At 37.9% G+C, this 21,549-nt stretch overlaps 1 protein-coding gene across 1 annotated transcript in view; it reads right to left on the bottom strand.

Annotated features, from left to right (window-relative positions):
• PARD3 (par-3 family cell polarity regulator) overlaps window positions 1-21,549 on the bottom strand; it is a 722,486-nt gene that overhangs the window by 148,501 nt on the left and 552,436 nt on the right. The window contains exon 22 of the mRNA XM_011956182.1: window positions 12,041-12,283. Coding sequence (XP_011811572.1) covers window positions 12,041-12,283 — 243 coding nt within the window. The remainder of the gene's footprint in view (window positions 1-12,040; window positions 12,284-21,549) is intronic.

The following is a 21,549-nucleotide window of genomic DNA, read 5'->3' as shown; positions in this document are numbered from 1 at the left end:
TAGGAACAAATATTTTCAAATCCTTGTATTCTTAAAGAGTCAACACAAGACCCCCTATACAGTCTATGGAATAGAACTAGTAATGAAAGGCATAAACTGATACAGAAAACCCAGTTTAAAAATATCTGTGAGTTTTACAGAAATGTATATATACACTAATCTATATTAATTCACTCTAACATTGGAGTCCATTTTATGCAATGTCAAATGCATATTCAAATAGTTATTACAAAGCCACAGAACAAATGAATTATCTAGTTACTTTCTGTTCTATAACAATACAGAAAGTTTATAATTTTCACATTTCTATGTACACAACTGTTTTAATGAAAAATGCTAAGGATATCTCAACTTCCTTGATTGGAAAAGAAAACAGGTATCTTCTAAAATCAACTACTGCATCTTCTTTAGTTACACAAAATCAACCAATGGGGAAAAAAATGGAAGAAGAAATGAAACAACAAGAGAAAGAAAGTAATCAAATAGTTATTTACACCAAGGACTTAGGGTACCCAAGGAAAAGCTCTAGAACATCTGGGAAGTTAATTTAAAACTGGATTGTGGATTTAGGGCTTGATAAAGTCTCCTAAGAAGTTGAAAATGCATCTCACAATGGGACTCCACATAAATCCTCATGAATTTTTATTAATAGTTGATTGATATTCCATCCTTATGCAGGAGCAAGGAAGAAAATAACACGAACTTAAGATCACAAAATACCAACAAGATTGGTACCTGAAGCCATGGGTTTGGACTATCTAAAGGACAGGAGAACCAAGCGATTACGTCGAAATAGAAAGATGAGCTATCGTGCCAAACTTCACATGAAGCAGAATCTTGGAGCTTTTGTTAGAAGGCTACAATCAAAAGAAATTCCAGGCAGCTCAAGGAGATTTTGATCATGGAATGGCCTAAAATATCTTTAAAGACCTAAAAGTTCAGTGGCCTACGAAGGGAAAGACATTAAAACAAAAATGCAGATACTCTGCTGGAGGATTATTTGCCTGCTAATGACCAAAGTCTAAAACAGTTTTCACTTATCCCCGTATTTCTGCAGAATATTTACACTTCCTCTAAGGCTAAAATAAATATATAAATAACCCCCATTACACATTATTTCTACAAACAAATTGTGGTTTCGGGCAATGTTAATCAACAAAAAGAATTAAACAAGAAGTCTTTAAAATTAGCCATGACCTTATTTATGGCTTCATTACTTTCAAGATTTCATTTGTTGGGTGGTTTATGTCACCTCAACCTTTAATTTCATTGCTGCATCTCTAACTATATTAGAATAGCTTAATGGATGGTGATTGCTTGTTTTTAACTCACCAAAATTTAACATTTGCAAAATGTATAACACCAAGGAGCCACGTAATTCACCCATGTATTAGATGCAATTGGATTTATCCTTTTAAACTGATCCTCTAGTATGATGTGAACCAATATGACACAGTCTGATATAATTAGCCCGAGACTGGACATCTTACAGCCCATAAACACCATACTGAGGGCTTAGACTGCATCTTGGAGATAATAAGCCATAAAATTATTTTACGCAAGGGAATGACATGGTCATATTTTGTTGCAGGTACAAAACTCCAGGTACTGGGTGAAATATGGACTTGTGGAGAACAAGACTGGAGATGGGAGAGGGGTCAGGAGACGACCATCAGTGTCCATGGGCTGCACGACAGAAGGAGAGAAGGATGTAGAATTACTTATAATGGCAAATTGGTAGGGCTTTGTCTCTGACTGTCATGGGGGGAGCAGGCTATAAAAGAAAGGCTCTGGCTTGAGATGTGTGGGTTGTGATTGCATTTGCTGAAATTAGGCTGATGAAACTAGAGGAGGTTTAGAATGAAGAAGGATGAATTCTGTTTTAGATCGGTTGGGATCAGGTGACCGATAGGCACAGGAAATGTGCATTCCCAGCTGGTGGTGCTGGAGAAATCTGGGGCTTGTAAAGAGAAAACTGGGCTAGTGAGATCAGGCATCATCATGCCTAATGGTAGTTAAAATACTAACCAAGAAAAACATACAGGAAATAGCAGAGGTCCAGAGCTATTTCCCTAGGGAATCCAAAATCTAAGAGGAAAATGTAGAATAGAACCTCTGAAGAGACAACTAAAGAATAGTTCAAAAGGGCACAGTGGCTCACACCTATAATCTCAGTGATTTAGGAGGCCAAGGTGGGAGGATCACTTAACCCAGGAGTGCAAGGCAGTATAGCAAGACCCTATGTCTACAAAAAATTTTAAAAATTAGCTGTGCATGGTGGCATATGCCTATAGTCCCAGCTACTCAAGAGGCTGAGGTGGGAGAAGTGCTTGGGCCCAGGAATTTGAGGTTGCAGTGAGCTATGATTGCACCACTGACTCCAGCTTGGGTGACAGAACAAGACTGTGTCTCTTAAAAAAAAAAAAAAGGATAGTTTCAAAGGAAGGAGAAAGCAGTGGCACAAAAACAAAGAGAACAGAGTTTCAGGAGTGCCACTGAGTAATCTAGAATGCAAAGGACTCAAGTTTCATTGAATCAGGCTTCTAGGAAGCCATCAGGAAACAAATACACGATGGATACTGCAACAAATCACCACAAGTGTATTGCCTTGAGACAACACACATTTATTATATTACAGTTCTGGTGGTCAGAAGTCTGAAATGGGTTTCACTGGGTGAAAATCAGGGCCAAGTTCCTTCTGGAGGCTTGAGGGAAGAATCTGCTTCCTTGCTTTTTTCCAGCTACTGGAAGCCATCTGCATTCCTTGGCTCGTGGTCCTTTCCTCTGACTTCAAAGCCAATAGGGCAGCATCTTGAGTTCCTTCTTGACTCTGCCCCTTCTGACTCCCTTTTTCACTGATAAAGCCTTGTGATCACACTGGGCCCCAAAGGATAATCCAGGAAAACCTCCCCATTTGAAGGTCCTTTTCGCCTTTTAACATTCATAAGTTCCAGAAATTAGGGCGTGGGCATCTTTGGGGACATTATCATGCCCATCATACAATGAGAGGAATGAACCACAGATGTGGGAAAGAAGATGTGGCAGTCTACGTCAAATGTACTAATAATCTTTCAAGAAGTTTGAATTAGAAGTGAAGGAGAAAAACAGGGAAGCAAATAGCTAGATGGTAAAAAGGGAATTTTTCTTTTTATCTTTTTGAGAGACAGAATCTCATTTATCGCCCAGGTTGCAGTGCAGGGTCTCATTCTGTTGCCTAGGCTGGAGTACGTTGGTACGACAATCATAGCTCACTGAAGCTTCAAACTCCTGGACTCAAGTGATCCTCCTGCCTCAGCCTCCCAAGTAGCTGAGACTACAGGTAGGTGCCACCATGCCCAACTAATTTTATTTTTTGTAGAGATGGGGTCTCACTGTGTTGCCCAGGCTGATTTCGAACTCCTGGGCTCAAGCGATCCTCCCATGTCAGCCTTCCAAGTAGCTGAGACTACAGGTGGGTACCACCATGCCCAGCTAATTGTTAACTTTTTTGTAAAAATGGGTTTTTGCCATGTTGCCCAAAGTGGTCTCAAACTCCTGGGCTCCAGCAATCCTCCAGACTCACCCTCCCAAAGTGTTGGGATTACAGGTGTAAGCTGCCACACCTGGCCAACTTTTTTCTTTTTAAACAGTATGGTAGACATTAACATGTTTACATGGAAGTTCTAGTAGAGAGGCAGAGGCTGAAAACAGGGACTCAGAGGGAGACACTAACAGAGCAGGTGCCTTGAAGGGGTGGGGCTGGGATCTGGAAGACTGTTTAGAGAGCTGGCCTGGAAGGAGGAAAGGTGATCTTCAGCTATTAAGGAGAGGCAAGTGGCCCAGGTACACATGTGGATGGGCTAGAGGTCTGGAGCTGAGTTGTGTTGAAGGGAGCAACAAAGTTTGGAAGAGTTGTTAGCACGAATGGAGAAGGAGCTACCCAAGGCCAGAGATATTAGTAGACAGCCAAGGACACTGAGATCAGGTCCAGGTTGGATGGAGCACATTAATTAGCAAAGGCACCAACTTACAGAACTCACATTACAATGAGATTGACTACCTTCGAGAATTACTTTCTCACGTTTCAAGAAAAGCAGAGGTAAGTAATACTAAACAAACATAAGTAGTATTTGACTTTTTGAGTAGCAAATGCAACTTTGTTATATGACCCAACACTTCTAAAAGAGCACATGCTTAATAAGTGCCTATACCTAAGAAAATTAGTTTTGTTCTGTGTTTGCCAGGCTTCCTTTTGACACAATCAGATTCTGACTTTAACAGGAGGGGAAAACAAGTTCACAAAGGTCTTTTCTTTTAAAATCGACATTTTTCTCTTTAGTGGTAAAATGCATGCAAAAAGCATGTGATTATGGTATTTATGTTTCCATTAAGGTGTCCTCAGCAAACAGGGGGAGTCTAGCCTACTATTTTCTTGCTATTTAGATTTATAGTGACACAGTTCCTATTTTATTCCCATTATATTTGAGGACAATGCACTCCTGGTGACAAATGATTGCATAGTGACAGTCAGCAAATGTCCATTAAAGCTGTCTTTCTATAGAATATTTAACTACAGATTCTGATCTCTGGATATAAAATCACAAATTGTATGGTGTCCTCAAGCAAATAAAAAAAACATTATTGACCAGGATTTTATCATTTCTTTGTTAAGAATTTAAAGTGTACTAAACTTTCCAAATTAGAATTGTGTAACCTATAGGAAAAGAAACTTTCCGGTGTCAAGAAACACTGAACAGGGACCGGGCATGGTGGCTCATGCCTGTAATCCCAGCACTTTGGGAGGTCAAGGTGGGTGATCACTTGAGGTCAGGAGTTCAAGACCAGCCTGGCCAACATGGTGAAACCCTGTCTCTACTAAAAATACAAAAATTAGCCAAGCATGATGGCACGTGCCTGTAATCCCAGCTACTCAAGAGGCTGAAGCAGGAGAACTGGTTGAACCCAGGAGGCGGAGGCTGCAATGAGCCAAGATCACACCACTGCACTCTAGCCTGGGCAACAGAGTGAGACTGTCTCAAAGAAAAAAACAAAACAAAACAAAAACACTAGACAGAATGAAGTTTAGTAATATGATACCTGCAAGATGACCTTTTAAACAAAATGATTATTTGATCATAGATGAACAATGGTCATTATAAATGCCAGTATAAAGCTGTGTCTAACAGAAATGATAAATTATTTCACAGTTCCACTGCTAATAGTAACAAACTAACTCATACTGGAGTTCCAAATTGTTTTTTTGTTAGCCCAAGAGTAATATTTTCCAAAGAATGGCTGCATCAGAGTCACCTGGGGTACTTGTTTAAAATGTGGGTTTGTAGTCAACTATATCTACTGAATCAGAATATCTATGAGGGGAGGTCAAGATCTGTGAGAAGTGCTCCAGGGTCTTTCTACATATGCTAAAATTAGAAAAACCACTGTTTTAGAACACAGCCTATTACAGGTTTTTTTGTTTGTTTGTTTGTTTCTATGTTTTTACTTTTTAGAGATCACGTCTCACTCTGTCACTGATTCTGGAGTATGGTGCTATGATCATGGCCCACTGCAGCCTCCAACTCCTGGGCTCAAGCAACCCTTCCACCTCAGCCTCCTGAGTAGCCGGGATTGCAGGTGTGTGAACACCATGCTCGGATAATTTTAGTGTTTTTTTAGAGACAGCATCTCATTGTGTTGTCTAGGATGGTCTTGAACTCCTGGCCTCAAGTGATCCTCCCACCTCTGCTTCCCAAAATGCTGGGATTATAGATGTGAGCCACTGTGCCTAGCCTTTATAGTTCTTAAAATCATGATTCAGGCTTGCCTGTCCCTCTAAGAGAAAACTTGATATAAACAGAAATGCCAACACTTTAGACAAGGTTTGAGACATTCAAGCCTCCCTATTTCCATGGAGTATTGCAAACTCAGACTCAGTAAGAATTTCATGAAAGCAAAACATGAGGAACTTCAAAGAATTTCATGCAAGTACAAAATGAAAACCTTCAAATTACCAAACGAAAGGCTGAAATTGATCAAGACTCGGTCAGGTCCTTATACCATGACCCGTCTGTCACTCTCAAATAAGACATTTCATGCTACCCAACATTTACTTTTAATCTAAATATTTATATTATAGAACCCATCTGCAGTGCTTTATCCTGAATTCAGTAACTCCTAATTTAAAGAGAAACAGCTCATGATGTGATGTAATTTATGGAGAATACTTAGGAGACCAAGCTATTTAATGAAGGAAGTGGCATCAGCAGAATTGCATTCCCACACTCCTATATCTATGTTAAGTATAAAGAATCAAACCTGTCTTTATTGATTTCAGTTTCATTCCTTGCTTGTTTCTGCATCTATGTGGCGATGCTGAAAGCATACGTGCTTTCCTGAGAGTAAAACCCCATTTCCTAAGCAAATAGTGCTGATTACAGACCATGCTCAGTGTGAAGTGCTTTATATGTCATTGACACAGTTAATCCTGGGAAAATCTAATGAGTTAAGTACCATTATTACCCCCATTTTATAGATGAGGAAAGTGAAGCAGAGACTTTACACAGCTGATGGCAGAACAGCCCAGAAGGAAGAGCACAGTGTGGCTCATGCCTGTAATCCCAGCACTATGGGAGGCTGAGGCAGGTGCATCACTTGAGCCCAGGAGTTTAAGACCAGCCTGGGTAACACAGTGAGACCCCATCTCTACAAAAAATAAATAAAAATAGTTGGGCGTCATGTTATATGCCTGTAGTCCCAGCTACTCAGGAAGCTGAGGTGGGAGGATTGCTTAAGCCCAGGAGGTTGAGGCTGTAGTGAGTACAAATCATACTCCAGCCAGCCTAGGTGACAGAGTGAGATCCTGTCTCAAAAAAAAAAAAAAAAAAGAAGAGCCCAGGATCAAACTCAAGCATTCTGGCTCCATAGTTCATTCTCCTGTACGTTACACTCAACTGTTTCTTACTGTATAGCAGAATTGTTGGTGGAAGTAGGAGTTATCAGAGGATAGCAGTGTCTTAAAGAATTAAGAATAGCTGCTGGCGGATATTTGATTGGTAACATTTCTTTAATTAGATGTAAAACAAAATGAAAGGCAGAAGAGCTAATTGAGCAACACTGGAGAATACTGCTCATTACTTAATTTCACAAAATATTGTGGACATTATTTGACCAGGGGATAGTACTCCAAAATGTACACAATCTTGATCAAAAGACAATGATTCCCTTTGGGCTCTTCTGTGCACAATTCATTATACAGATGGTCCTGGACTTGCTATGATTCAACTTAAGATTTTTCAACTTTCGATAGTGCAAAAGTGCTAACTATTCAGTAGAAACCATACTTTAAGTACTCACACAACCAATCTGTTTTTCACTTTTAGTACAGTACTCAATAAATTGTACAAGATATCCAACACTTTGTTATAAAATAGGTTTTGTGTTAGAATAGATGATTTTGTCCAACTGTAGGCTAATGTAAGTGTTCCGAGCATGTTTAAGATAGGCTAGGCTAACCCATGATGTTTGGTAGGTGAGGTGTATTCAATGCATTTCCAACATGTTATTTTCAACTTATAATGAGTTTATCAGAACAGAACACCATTGAAAGTTGAGGAGCACCTGTATTCAGAATGGTTTTTGGCTTCATGAAATAGAAACCTGATTGCAGGTAACTTATAAACAAGTAACAAATTCACTTTTCACAGGTGACAAGAACTAGAAGAGCTGTTCACAGGACCAGACTGCTACCCTCTTCCTTCGTGTAGCCTATACCTTTAGAATCAGGGAAAATGGCAAAGAACAAAAGGAGTCAGTCCCATTGCACTCAGGAAAAGACTAGCTTCATAGAAAGTCCCCACTCTAGGTCTGTTCCTCACTTAAGGAGTCAGAACTATGTTACATTGTCACCTCTTAATGCAAGGGAGCCTGGGAAACTTTTAGCCAGGCACTCTGCTAGCCAGAAAAAAACTGGGATTTTTTTTTTTTTTCTCAAATTCCTAGGTTCAAGTGATCCTCCTGCCCTGGCCTCCTGAGTAGCTGGGACTATAGATGCATGCCACCACACCTGGCTAATTTATTTTTATTTTTGTAGAGACGGGGTCTCACTTTGTTGCCTAGGCTGGTCTCAGATGTTGGGCTTCAAGCAATCCTCTTGCCTTCACTTCCCAAAGTGCTGGGATTACAGGTGTGAGTCACTGTGCCCGGCCTACGCCAACATTTTTGTGGGTTTTAAGCCTGGTTATTCGTATCAAACACAAGGATAGGATCTGCTTCTTTTTAGCATCAATCCAACGTGAAAAATCAAAATGTTACCCACGACACTAATAAATAGTAGTAACAATGACACTGTGACTACACCCTACAGTTCATGTGCTAATACAATTAAACAGACATGGGACTATTTCTAGACACAGCATGATGCTATCTTATAAGAAACATTTTGTAAGTAATACGTGGAAATTGAGAAAATGTCCCACTTTGACAGCAAATTCACCGCATTTAATAAATCATTCCTGGCTGTTTCTATGTGGGGCTACCAGATCCATATTTCTGACTATAAGATCAATTAAAATGACTAAGCAGTGAAATGTAGAACACTGCTTCCTCACCGAACAATGAAAATCCCAGAACAGATGCAGGCTACGCATCAGACTGTCAACTGCCTGCATTCCCATGAAATCCAAAAATTTGAATAGTAAAGGTCATTGGATGTCAATTGCAAACTTTGGTGGAATTTAGTCAGTTGACAGGAGTTTCTCTATTGTGTATATTCTTCATTCAGGAAATAATATCTGAGGAGTTCCAAGTTGCATGTTTCCACTTGAATAACCACTCTTCAAAAACGTTAGTATAAGCATATTCCAGATCTTTTTACAGGCGTGTTATTTCACTGTCTGAATTTGGGGTTACACACATGAAGGCACCATGGAATGCTATTTTCACTGTCTCCGGTTAATGACAACAGAGGCGGGCTGAACTTCATGCACGCATGATGTCCCTGTGGGAGGTGCAGGCCAAAGGCTGCTGAACAGGAACATACAAGAGAACTGCAGAAATTTAACAGTGAAAAGGGATGGGCAAGACTGTGGGGGTCGGCAAACAAACCCAAATAAACCTGCCATGGAGCAGCCACCACCATATTCATGATTTGTGCAAGAGTTTAGATTTAAGAAACATTACTGGCCACATTAAGTTAATGTTGTTCATTTGAATGTAATGGCTTTGCCATTTCATTTGTATTTAATTTGTAAAGATGTTTGGCTTTATGGTTGTATAATGGTTGTCAACAGAAGGAGTTTAGTCCTATTTTATTTTTATACATATTTAAGTAACATTATAATCAAAACAATTTAGTTCAATACTGCAGTAGCAAGAGATTGTCTTTCCTTAAAAAAAAAAAAAAAACAAAAAAGAATTCCTACACTCCTTAAGTCTGAGAAGCACTTTTCTACAGCTTTCTCTGTGACAGGAACAGACAATGGAGGTGACACCATGCCATCGAAGCCAAATTCACGTTCTGTGAAAGGTAGGTGAAGAAGTGCTTTACAGGCACGATCATTCCCAGCTTTTTGGATTAGTAACATCAATCATTGTTTAATGGACATCTTATTCTCTGCAAAAATAATAATTACAAAACCTAAAGTTTCTACAGTCCTTTTTCTTAAAAGTATAAATTATGTCTCTCCTGAGTTGGAAGCATCTTACAAATTATCTAGTCTAATCACCCTTCTGGGGCACAAATGCGTAAAAGTATAAGAGGTCTGACAGCTGCTGAGGCTGTGCTTGAGTTAGGCTGAGAGGTGCTTTTGAATACAGCAATGTCTAAGATGTGATTCTGAGTTACTTACTGTTTGGTGTGACTCGTCCTCATGACTAAAGTCTCCTTCAGAGTGTTTGGCAGAAATTAGGAGGCTGAGTTTCAGTTTGGGGTTAGCACAGTGCAGGGTAGAGACTCCAGGTGGGGATGCTGGAGTCCAGACACAGAGGCTATTCTGAGCATGTAAGTGCAACTGAAAATTTGCAGACATTTACATGCAAGATTTAGACTCTTGGAGGGCACTATGATTTAAACTGGGGTTTAAAGCAAACACTTCTGGGCCCCAGGAGCCGGGAAGACAGAAGCCATCTGACTCCTGCCTCTGATGTCATGTGGGACTTCTGAGCTGTGTAAAAAACTGCTATGAGGAAGTCTACTATTTTTCAGGTTTTCAAAGTGGATGTGGAAGGTGCTGAAAATGATAAGTGTTTTTATCAATGATCAATAATATATCAACTAACTTTTTTTTTTACTTCCTCCAAAAGTTACTAACTGACAACACCAGTGTTCTGGTGTCCTTTCTCCCAAGAAAAAAATTCCAATGGGACATTCATGACCTTCAAATGCTGTGTGACCTTCTATAAGCAGCATTCACAAGTATGGCAGAAACCAAGTAAAAGCTTTTAAAGAAAATGTCACTGTCACTGATAATAATTTTATTCTTTGGATCCTGACATATCTGTGGTTAGATAATAAGTGAACCTTCTAGGTGATCACACCAAAGGGGTCTAAATAAACCATATACCTCCTATGTTAACTTACATTATTCAGTCATTATAGTCAGTATCAAACAGATTTACAGATTTTCATAAGACCATAAGGAAAACCTAAAACCCAACAAAAGCAAAACAAAACAAAACAAAAACAAACAAAATACTCTGGCTATAGCATTTTACCTTAAGATCCGGCTTCACATTTGCTATTTTTAAAAATACTTCCTCATGGGTTTGCCTGAGAGTTACCTGTTGCATCTGCAAACCTCTATTAAAAACAGCTGGAAGTAGCTAAAATACAAACTGGGTGCAAAACATAGCAACCAATAACACATGGATACTATGGATGAAGTAATTCCAGTACATCTCTAGCCTTGCGAGGGTTCTTAGAGTGCCATCCCCAGGAACAATGGTACCAGCATCAAACCTGGACTTGTGTAAGAAATGAAAATTCTTGGGCTCAACCTCAGACCTACTGAATCAAAATTTGGGGAGAGTCCATCAATGTGCGTTTTAAGAAGCCCTCCAGGAGATTCTGACACACACTAAAGCTAAAGCACTAAAGCTTGAGAGCCCCTGGTTTTAATGAAACCTGATATTCATAATGTTCAAAGCCCAGTTCCTAAATAGAGCAACACTTATTAGAAATCATTATAAGAGATGATGGGCTGAGTGTATCATTTATGACAACAACATGCATATATATGTCTGATATTAAAAGAAATGATTATTTGTGAACTAAACTCCTCATAGTGCTTGAACATACAAACAAAAGAGTGGGAAAAGATCTATTTAAAATTGCTTCAGTTAAAATTTCAAATAAATATATAGCCATTAAAACACAATTAACAGATAAATAAATACTCAAGCTGAGGGATACCCCAAATGCCCTGACATGATCGTTACGCATTCTATGCATGTAAATACTACACGTATCCCATCAACATGTAAAATACTATGTGTCAATTAAAAAACAGTTAACATTGCACTCCTATGTGCTACACTGTTATACATAATTCAGACCCGTGGTCTGTGGCTGTTAATAAGTAATCTGTTATACTACACTATTCTTCTCATTTACCAATTCTTTCATAATATAAAGTTATGCTGCCTAAAAAAAAGTGATCCATCTAAATCATAATTGGAACAAATCATGTCATTCCTCATCTACTTAACTGCCACACCTAGAGGCTCTCCTAGCAATAAAAGGATGTATCACTTAAGTAGAAGAGTCATAATTTTAAGTTGGCTTTTTATTTGAGTTATAAACTAGAGGTTGGTTCTCAGGTATAAAACCATCTTAGGAACAAAATGAAATATGTTGGAATCATTAGAAAAGCCATCAAAACCTCTGCTGATCCTTCCATTAGGTTTCGATTTGTGTAAACTCAATACGTTTAGACACAACAGCTTTAAAAAAGGCCATTAATAAAAGGCAATTCTGGTTTGAGGATTGATGAACGGTCTACTCCCTTGTCAGAAGCTATATAAAAGTTGATTTGGAAGCAATACCATGATTGCCCCTGGCGCCTACCTGTCTACAGGTGAGGGTTTGGAATTCCGTGGCTTCTTGACTTGGGCATACAAAGCATCCATCATATGCCCTTCTCGTGGGCTCTGAGGTCTAGTGTTGAGAGCCATGGAACCTTCATAAGAAGAAACTCCCCCATACATCAACTCATCATCACAGCCAAACGTCCGATGAAAATCTTGGATTTCAGCATAGTCACGCTCTCGAGCTTGTCGTTCCCTAAATTCTCGAGTTTTGGCTTGAATCCTATGAAATCAGAACAAAGCTGAAATAAGAGAAACCTTTCCTTTTTGAGGAATTGCATATAGAAACATTCATTAAAATATGTTGTAAAATGTATCTTATTTCATGCAGCTATAGAAGATCAGTGGTGTAAATGATAGGTCATACACATTGTAGACTGTTAAGTAATGCTATGGATGCTCAAAAAGAATAATTTTAGATACCCTTTGTTCATGTCAACAAGATTGCAGTCATAATTTAAATCTTTTTTTTTTGAGACAGAGTCTCACTCTGTTCCCCAGGCTGGTGCAGTGGCATGAGATCTTGGCTCACTGCAACCTCCGCCTCCCAGGTTCAAGCGATTCTTGTGCCCTAGCCTGCCAAGTAGCAGGGATTACAGGTGTGCACCACCATGCCTGGCTAATTTTTGTATTTTCAGTAGAGATGGGGTTTCACCGTGTTGGCCAGGCTGGTCTCAAACTCCTGACCTCAAGTGATCCTCCCGCCTCAGCCTCCCAAAGTGCTGGGATTACAAGTGTGAGCCACCATGCCTGGCCATAATTTAAATCTTAAGTTTAAATTTTCACTTATTAACTAGCTTTAAAAACTCACAAGGGGCCAGGCGCGGTGGCTCACGCCTGTAATCCCAGCACTTTGGAAGGCCGAGACGGGCAGATCACAAGGTCAGGAGATCGAGACCATCCTGGCTAACACAGTGAAACCCTGTCTCTACTAAAAATACAAAAAATTAGCCAGGCATGGTGGCGGGCGCCTGTAGTCCCAGCTACTCAGGAGGCTGAGGCAGGAGAATGGCGTGAACCCAGGAGGCGGAGCTTGCAGTGAGCCAAGATCGCGCCACTGCACTCCAGCCTGGGAGACAGAGCGAGACTCCGTCTCAAAAAAAAAAAAAAAAAAAAAAAACTCACAAGGAACAGATCATTTCTGGCATCTACTTGGGTATTACTCATGAATTTGTTTAAGGCAAGAAATAATTTTTTAAAAGTTACATACACTTTGTATATGAAAATGTTTATATGTAATATATATATATATATATCTTACTCATTATTAATACACCATAAACATTCAACATACTATGAAGCTTAAACATGAATCTACACTATAACTCTTCATTACTGGCAAAAGAGGATCTCAGCTTGATGACATCGACTCTCATTTTACGGGATGCATACAGAAATGGGGAATCCTTAAATTAAGGAGTAGAAGGCATGTATCCAGTCGAATTCTGAAGTAAAACTTGCCTACATTACAACTAAGAAACAAACCTAAATGTTCACCTTTACTGAAGCTACATTTAGTTTACTATGATTTTACTAAACTATTTGGTACAACATTCTTTTCAACTTATAATATATTGACATAATTTACACCCTAAGTCAATCTTAGTTACCTGGAAATAATTTTTATCCCTCAATAGAATTTTAATGGAAAAAAACTCCTTTATATACTTACAAATTTAAATATACACTTAAATGCAGTAAAATCTTACTTCTACAAAGCAATACTTTAGACTGAGTTTAATCTTTTATTGCAGTTATTTCTTTTCATGTTTGAAGTGGACCTCTGCTAGCATAAACAATACATAAATACATATTCAAAAAAAATCCAGAAAAGATACCAAAATCAGATAAAGAGAGCAGCAAAAAAAAAGAAAGAAAGAAAAGAAAGCTATAGGCCAATATTCCTCATGAATATGAAAGCAAAAACCCTTAATGAAATATTAGTAAATGAAATTCAGCAATATACAAAAGAAAATATATACCATGACCAAATGGTGTTTACTGCAGAAATTCAAGCCTGGTTCAATATTCAAAAATCAATTACTACAATCTATCATATTAACAGATCAAAGAAGAAAAGTTACATGATTATATCAATTGATGCAGAAGAAGCATTTGACAAAATTAAACACCCATCATGTCAGAAAACCTTCAGAAAACTAGAAATAAAGTGAAACTTCCTAAACTTAAGAGCATCTCCCAAAAGCTGACAGGTTCCATCGCGCATAATGGGGAAGACTGAATGCTTTCCCTATGATAAACTAAGGATGTGTGCTCCTACCACTGTAATTCCACATAGTGTTGGAAGTTCTAGGCAATGCAATAAGCCTAGAAAAGGAAATAAAAGTACACAGATTGAAAAGAAAGAAATAAAATGCTTCTTACTTGCAAATGACATGATGATCTACATGGAAAATTCCAAAGAATCTACAAAAATCTCCCAGAACTAAAAAGCAAGTTCAGCAAAGTCAGAGGATACAAGATTAACATATAAAAACCCATTGTATTTTCCATATGCTGGCAATGAACACATAGTCACTGAAATAAAAAATGCAATGCTATTTATAAACCCTAACAAAACACAACACATAGATACACATCTATAAGCCAAACTTTAGTTTATGTAGATCTGTGTAAGATATACACGTTGAAAACTACACAATGCTGCATCAAAAACAATTCAATGTAATAAAATAGTTTTTTCAACCAATGGTGCAGGAGCCATGAGATAGCCATATGCAAAAAGAAAAGGAAAAATAAATGTCAGACCTTACTAAAAAATTAACTCAAAATGGATCACAGGTTTAAATGTAAACGTAAAAGTATAAAATTTAAGAAAAAATGTAAGGAATTCTTTAGGAACTAGCACGTGGTGAAGGGTTTTTAGGACTAATACCAAAATCATTATCCATAAAATTTTAAAAGTATATAAATTGGACATCACTGACATAAAAAAAACTTTTCCTCTATGAAAAGCTCTAATTAGAAGATGAAAAAATAAGTACAGACTTGAAAAAAATATTTGCGAGGCACGTATCTGACAAAGGACTCATATCCAGGAAATATTTTTTAAAATACTCAGTCCCTTTCACTCGACTCATACCTGTAATCCCAGCACTTTAGGATGCTGATATGGGTGTGTTGCTTGAGCCCAGGAGTTCGGGACCAGCCTAGGCAACACAGTAAAACCCTGTCTCTACAAAAAATGCAAAAATTAGCTGGGCATGGTGGTGCACGCCTGTAATCCCAGCTACTCAGCTGAGGTGAGAGGATTGCCTGGGCCCTGGAGGCCGAGACTGCAGTGAACCATGATTGTGCCACTGCACTCCAGCCCGTGTGACACAGCAAGATCCTGACTCAAACAAACAAACAAAAACCTTGAAACCTCAACAATGAGAAAACAATCCAATTAGAAAATGGCAAAAGACACAAAGAGATGTTTTACTGAAGAGGAAATATGGATGACAAGCATGTGAAAAGATGTTCAACACCACCAGTTATTAGGGAAATGCAAGTAAGACCATGATGAGCTATTACTACACACCTGATTGGTTAAAATAAAAAACAGTGACAATACCAAATGCAGCCATGGATGTAGGGAAACTGGGCTTCTCATACATTGCAGTTGGAAATTTAAAATGGTACTGTCACCCTGGAAAACAGCCTGGTAGTATGTTTAAAAATTAAACATGTACTTATCATACTGTCCAGCAATTGTGCCTCCAGGTACTTATCCCAAAGGTGTGAAAACTTATGTCAAAGCAAAAATCTGTATGCAATTGTTCATTGACAAATATTACCTTATTTGTAATATTTAAATACTGGAAACACCCAAAATAGCCCACAATAGGGGAATAGTTAAAGAAAAAAACAACAAAACTGGGGTATGTCCATATCACAGAATATTACTCAGCTGTACGAATAAACAGACTAGTGATACATATAGCAACTTGAATCTGTCTCAAGGGCATTATGTGACATGAAAAGAAGTCCAGCCAATCTCACAGGTCGTATATGATTTCACTTACATAACATTTTCAAAATGACAAAAGTATGGAGTTGGTGAACAGGTTAGGGATGGCTAGGGGTTAGCTACAGAGGAAGGCCTCTGTGATGAAATAGTTCTGTTTCTTCACTGTAGGAGTGGACACACTAACGTGCACAGGTGATGACCGAACTACACATACCCTATACCAATGCAAATTTCCTGGTTTTGATGCTGTACTACAGTTATCTAACTTAACCATTGGGGAAAATGGATGAAGGGTACATAGGACCTCTCTGTACTATATTCATAACTTCATATGAATCTAAAATTATTACAAACTTGAAAGTTTTTTAAAGACAGAAAATTGTCACATAGCATTATAAGCAAACTTTGCATTTTCCTTGTTTCTTTCTTGTATCTAGTGTATCACCATCACCGCACTCTTGTTTTCCAATTTTGAATACAGGAAATCAAATTTGTCTGACTTTTCTTCTCTCCCAGCTATAAAAAGTACATAAATTCACCTAGTTCAGTGTTTCTCAACAGGACCCAATGACATTTGAGAAGGGGCTATTTGTCACCATGCAGGACTTTCACCGGAACTGGTCACAGCCACATGTAATCCAGTAGTGTCCCCCAGCCACTGGGGCAACCAAAACTGCTTCTCATGTTCCCCAAAACACCCTAGGAGAACCTTATTTCCTGAGGTGACAATCAATGACTTTCTTACCTCATAAGCGAATATTAGAAAGTTAGAAACTTTTATCAGGACTGTTACTAGATTCTAACAACTCTGAGACTGTAAGTTCTACAGACAGAATACCGACAGGAGAAATGGCAACTCAAATTCTAATGTCAAATTTAGCTAAAATTCTACTAGACATTTTTTAAAGTTTTACTCCATTTATCCATTTAAGAGCAATTATAGATGCTACTTAATTATGCTATTTAACAATGACAGTTAAGGATGCTATTATAAAAGCTGGTTACCACTAAATACTAGCTACCCATATGGCAAGTTGATAGGAGTTAGGAGATAATTTTATTATTTGCACCATAATATCTTTTTGACTCTGGATTTGGCCAGAAATCACTAGCAGAAAGAAGAAAATGAGTTCTTTCTTACATTCAATGGATATTAGTTTTAAACTCAATTATGATCGCTTATCTGACAACCCACTATACTATGATATTTGGTCACTATTCGTCAATCACTTAATCATAGGTAATATCCAGGGTGACTAGGCATTCACTTAAGTCTTGAAGTTTGGCAAACTGAAGAAATTTGAAGGAACACAACAGACCTAAGTATAATTATATAAATATAAAGCTGAAATTTCTGAATTTGGAGAACCCTCAAAAATCAAAGAGAATGGCTCAGACTGATTTGTTAATGACTAAACTCTATGATACATGAAGCTCAATTCATTAAAAGTGAAAAATCCAGCTTACCTATGTCAGAAAATGCATCCCTCTTAAGAAAGAAAGCTATCAGAAAGAGAATAGGAACACACTCTTTTCAAGGGAGGCACAAACCTAAATAATCTCCCCAAACTTCTTGTACATCAGTTTCATTATATTACTGATGGGGCCTGGATTTGAATGTTGTTTTGTTCCAAAAGACACAAAATAATATTAATTAGTGGTCAATTTCTAACAAGTCAGTCTCTCAAAAGAAGTGCCCAACATGAAGTACTATTTATAAAGCCGAGATCTCAACTGCCTTCTTTTACCCAAATTTGTACATTATGACTAATGACCACCAGTCATCGAGTCTAATAAACATTAAAGCCCCATCTGTAATACCTTCCAGAAGCACTGACTTTTTCCCTCAAGGCTCCAATAATGAAGGAATTGTATTTGTACTGCTTATCTTGTCATTACCAATAATGTCATCCCCAAAGTTCTAAAACCTGCATCACTGCTTTCCAATGTGGCAGCTTACACTGGTGACGAAAACCTTAGAATAAAAGTATAGCATACGTGTGGTCCACCAGGTAGAACTACTGCCACAAAAGGCTAACAGATCTGGTCAGTAGCCTGAACTAATGTGCATTATCAAGTTCATTCTAGAAATTAATGCTAATAAGGCTTGCTGTACAAATAGCACTTTAGAGTAGACTTTTGAAACTAGGCATGCACTGTGATTTTCATAAATTTTAGTGGCGATTCACAAGCAAAATTAACAAAAGACACAACTGAATTTATTACATTCTTTGATATTTGAATGTCTTGTTACAAAGTGAGAAAATGAACTTTCTAACACAACCAAAAGGTTATATTTGCATGTTATGTATTTCCACTCTGTGGAGAAATGTATTCCAGTAAGAAAATATTTGGCTCAGGAAAAAAAACATGTTTGGTGTCCTCATAAAAATAACATGACTTCTTAGGGAAACTTTGAAAAGACAGTGAGTATCTTGCAGTTGAGCCCTTAATGGATCCAGATGGCCAGGGCTATAAAAGCATACCCCACTTACTCTTTTATTGTAACCCTGAGGTCACAAATTATCTCCAAGATGTAAGAGTCACACATTTTTCTCAACAGTCAGATTGTTGTTCAGCATTCTCTATCCCATGTATCTCAGGCCAAACCTCAACAATGACAGAAGCAACTGATTAGTCCAAAACCCAGCAAAAGACATAAATGTCTTCTGCTTTAAACATTTCAGTAAGTCCTTCCTAGTTCTAAAAGGAACTATTCTGAGGTTCAGATTATCACAGGCAGTTGTACCACCTGACATTGATGGACAACATTTATACTGTTTCCTATCCTTGAAAATTGAAAAAAAAAAAAAAAACCAAACAATTAAAATCTTTTATCAAGACATTTTTAACTTAATAAAGAACTTATCATTTCAACTTATTATGTTCAAGCATAAATACATCTTTCCTTTTTGTAAAAAAAAAAACAAAAAAAAACAGTCTTCCATTATGATAATGAAATTGCCTCGAACCTGCATAAAGAATAATACACAAAATAATGTAATATACTAAATAAAGTAATAAGGTTAATTTCTTTCCTGCTGTCACTAATATTCATGCTAACAGTCTCTCTTCAGCTTGACATCAATTAATGATTTTAATTCCAGGCTCTTGTCACAGTGTTCACTCCCCTTTTCTCTAATTAAAATGGATGACGCTCGATGAAGATAAAACACACAAGGCTTCTGTTTTTGTAACATTTCTATTCATTAGTATTTTTGCTTTTACAATAAATGGCTTTTAGCACTAATTGCAGTAGAATAAGATGAAAGAACTTTTTATGAACATAAAGTATAGTCTTTATACATCCAGAAAAGGTACCAGGTATGGGAAACACCACCGAAGGGACCAAACTCCTTAGGATGGAAAACCACTGGTGTCCTTAAACCTGCCAGTTACATACCAAATACCTCTATTTCCAAAGCTATGATGCTTCAAGACATCTCTTTTTTCATGGTGTATTTTTTTTAAAGATTACAATAGAAACTTTTAATGATTTTTAATAAAAAAAGTTGTTAATGTCTACAGAAGATAGAATATACTAATATTAGTTTAACAGAAAAAATGTTTTTAATAAATTTCAGATTGCTACATATCAGATAGTTGTTGACTATCTTCAAAACAATGTTCAGGATCTTGCAATCAACTCTTTTGGGAAACATTTTACCCCCAACTTACTGCACTGCCATCCAGAAGCCTCATTCTGGGAACAACAGTTCATGGATCTTTTCCCAACAGTACTTCTTCTCTCAAAAAGTCATTATTATAGAAATTGATCAAATAAAGAAAACCCAAATTCATGGCAAAAGGAAATTTATGCTACAAAACAACTGGAAGGAACAGTTTGTTGCAAAAGCAGTTATAGTCCACTGATGGAAGGCTTTATTTGGCCCTCAGAGTACTTAGCAGATGGCAGACTTCAAAAATACTGCAGCTCAACTCATGCATCCTTTGGGTGATCCTCCCCCTGCCAGGTGAATCTAACCACTGCCCTCTAACAGTAGGTAAGCTGCCAGTTTGGTGCCAATGCTGAATTCCCAAAAAAGAGAAACTAATCCACTAAATTTCTTACTCTGATAACAGTTACAATTTTAAGTGGGATTTTAATATCTTTGTCATATTTGGGTAAAAGCTGCTTAGAAGAAAGGACTTCCATATGCCAAATGGGTCCCAAAAAAACTTTTCTTGAGTGAAAACAACTGTTTTAAAGGTACACTTCCAATTCCAGGGGAGAATTGGAATTCCAGGAAGAATTCAGCAAGTTGCTGAAATACACAGTGGTTCCCTAGAACAGGTGGGAGGGAAAATTAACTTGCATCCCTCAATGCTAAAATGAGATGAAACCGGTTTTAAAATACAAAATGGTTAGAAGTTGAAAAAGAGATAAAAGAAAGCATTAACAGGGAGACTACTAACCATTAACACAATCACAACTTGTGAAGAATCCAGGCAGCTGAAAGACTACCCACCTTCCATAAGCTTTGTGCTTAGGGGGAGGGAGACTGAACCTGAGGGTAGAATTTTTCTAGTTTGCTAAATTATACATATTCTTGGGAACAAGACCTAGCTCCCAAACTGCCATCTCTATGAAGCAGTCACTACTAACTCCAGCCCCACTGATCATTCCCCTTCCCAAAGCTCTGTAATCATCTATTTTAACAATTGATTATATTATCTTTTCCCCCCTGCCCAGAGACAGGGGTCTTACTCTGTTGCCCAGGCTGGAGTGTAGTAGTATAATCATAGGTCACTTCATCATTGAATTCCTGGGCTCAAGCCATCCTCCCACATGAGCCTCCTGAGTATCTGGAACTACAGGTGCACACCACCATGCCCCACTAATTAAAAAAAATTTTTTTAGAGACAGAGTCTTGCTATGTTGCCCAGGCTGATCTCGAACTCCCACCTCAGCCTTCTGAGCAGCTTTACATCAATTTTTTAATGTTAACGTGTTTAAATCTTTTTCTCTTAACAAAGGTAAGGGATCCCTGAGACAGGAAACAACATTATTCAAGTAATAATTTTAAAAAGACTTATACTATCTGATATGGGCTGGCTGTGTCCCCACCCAAATCTCATCGTGAATTGTAGTTCCCATAATCCCCACGTGTCATGGGAGGGACTAGGTGGAGATAATTGAATCATGGCAGTTTCCCCTCCTGTTCCTTGTGATAGTGAGTTAGTTCTCACAAAATCTAATGGTTTTATAAGATTTTATTAAAACCATTTTAAAATCTAATGGTTTTAAAAGCTTCCCCCTTTGCTGGGCTCTCATTCTTCTCTTTCCTGCCACCATGTAAAGAAGGACGTGTTTGCTTCCTCTTCTGCCATGCTTTTAAGTTTCCTGAGACCTCCCTAGCCCTGTGGAACTGTGAGTCAATTAGACCTCTTTCCTTTATAAATTACCCAGTCTCGAGTCTCGAGTATGTCCTTATAGCAGCATGAGAATAGACTAATATACTGTCTGATACACTTAATATATTGTGAAACAACAAGAACCGTTGTCTTATACTGAC

Source organism: Colobus angolensis, unplaced genomic scaffold (assembly GCF_000951035.1).
Source record: "Colobus angolensis palliatus isolate OR3802 unplaced genomic scaffold, Cang.pa_1.0 Scaffold41, whole genome shotgun sequence".
Taxonomy (NCBI): Eukaryota; Metazoa; Chordata; class Mammalia; order Primates; family Cercopithecidae; genus Colobus; species Colobus angolensis.
This window is presented reverse-complemented; position numbering and strand designations above follow the sequence as displayed.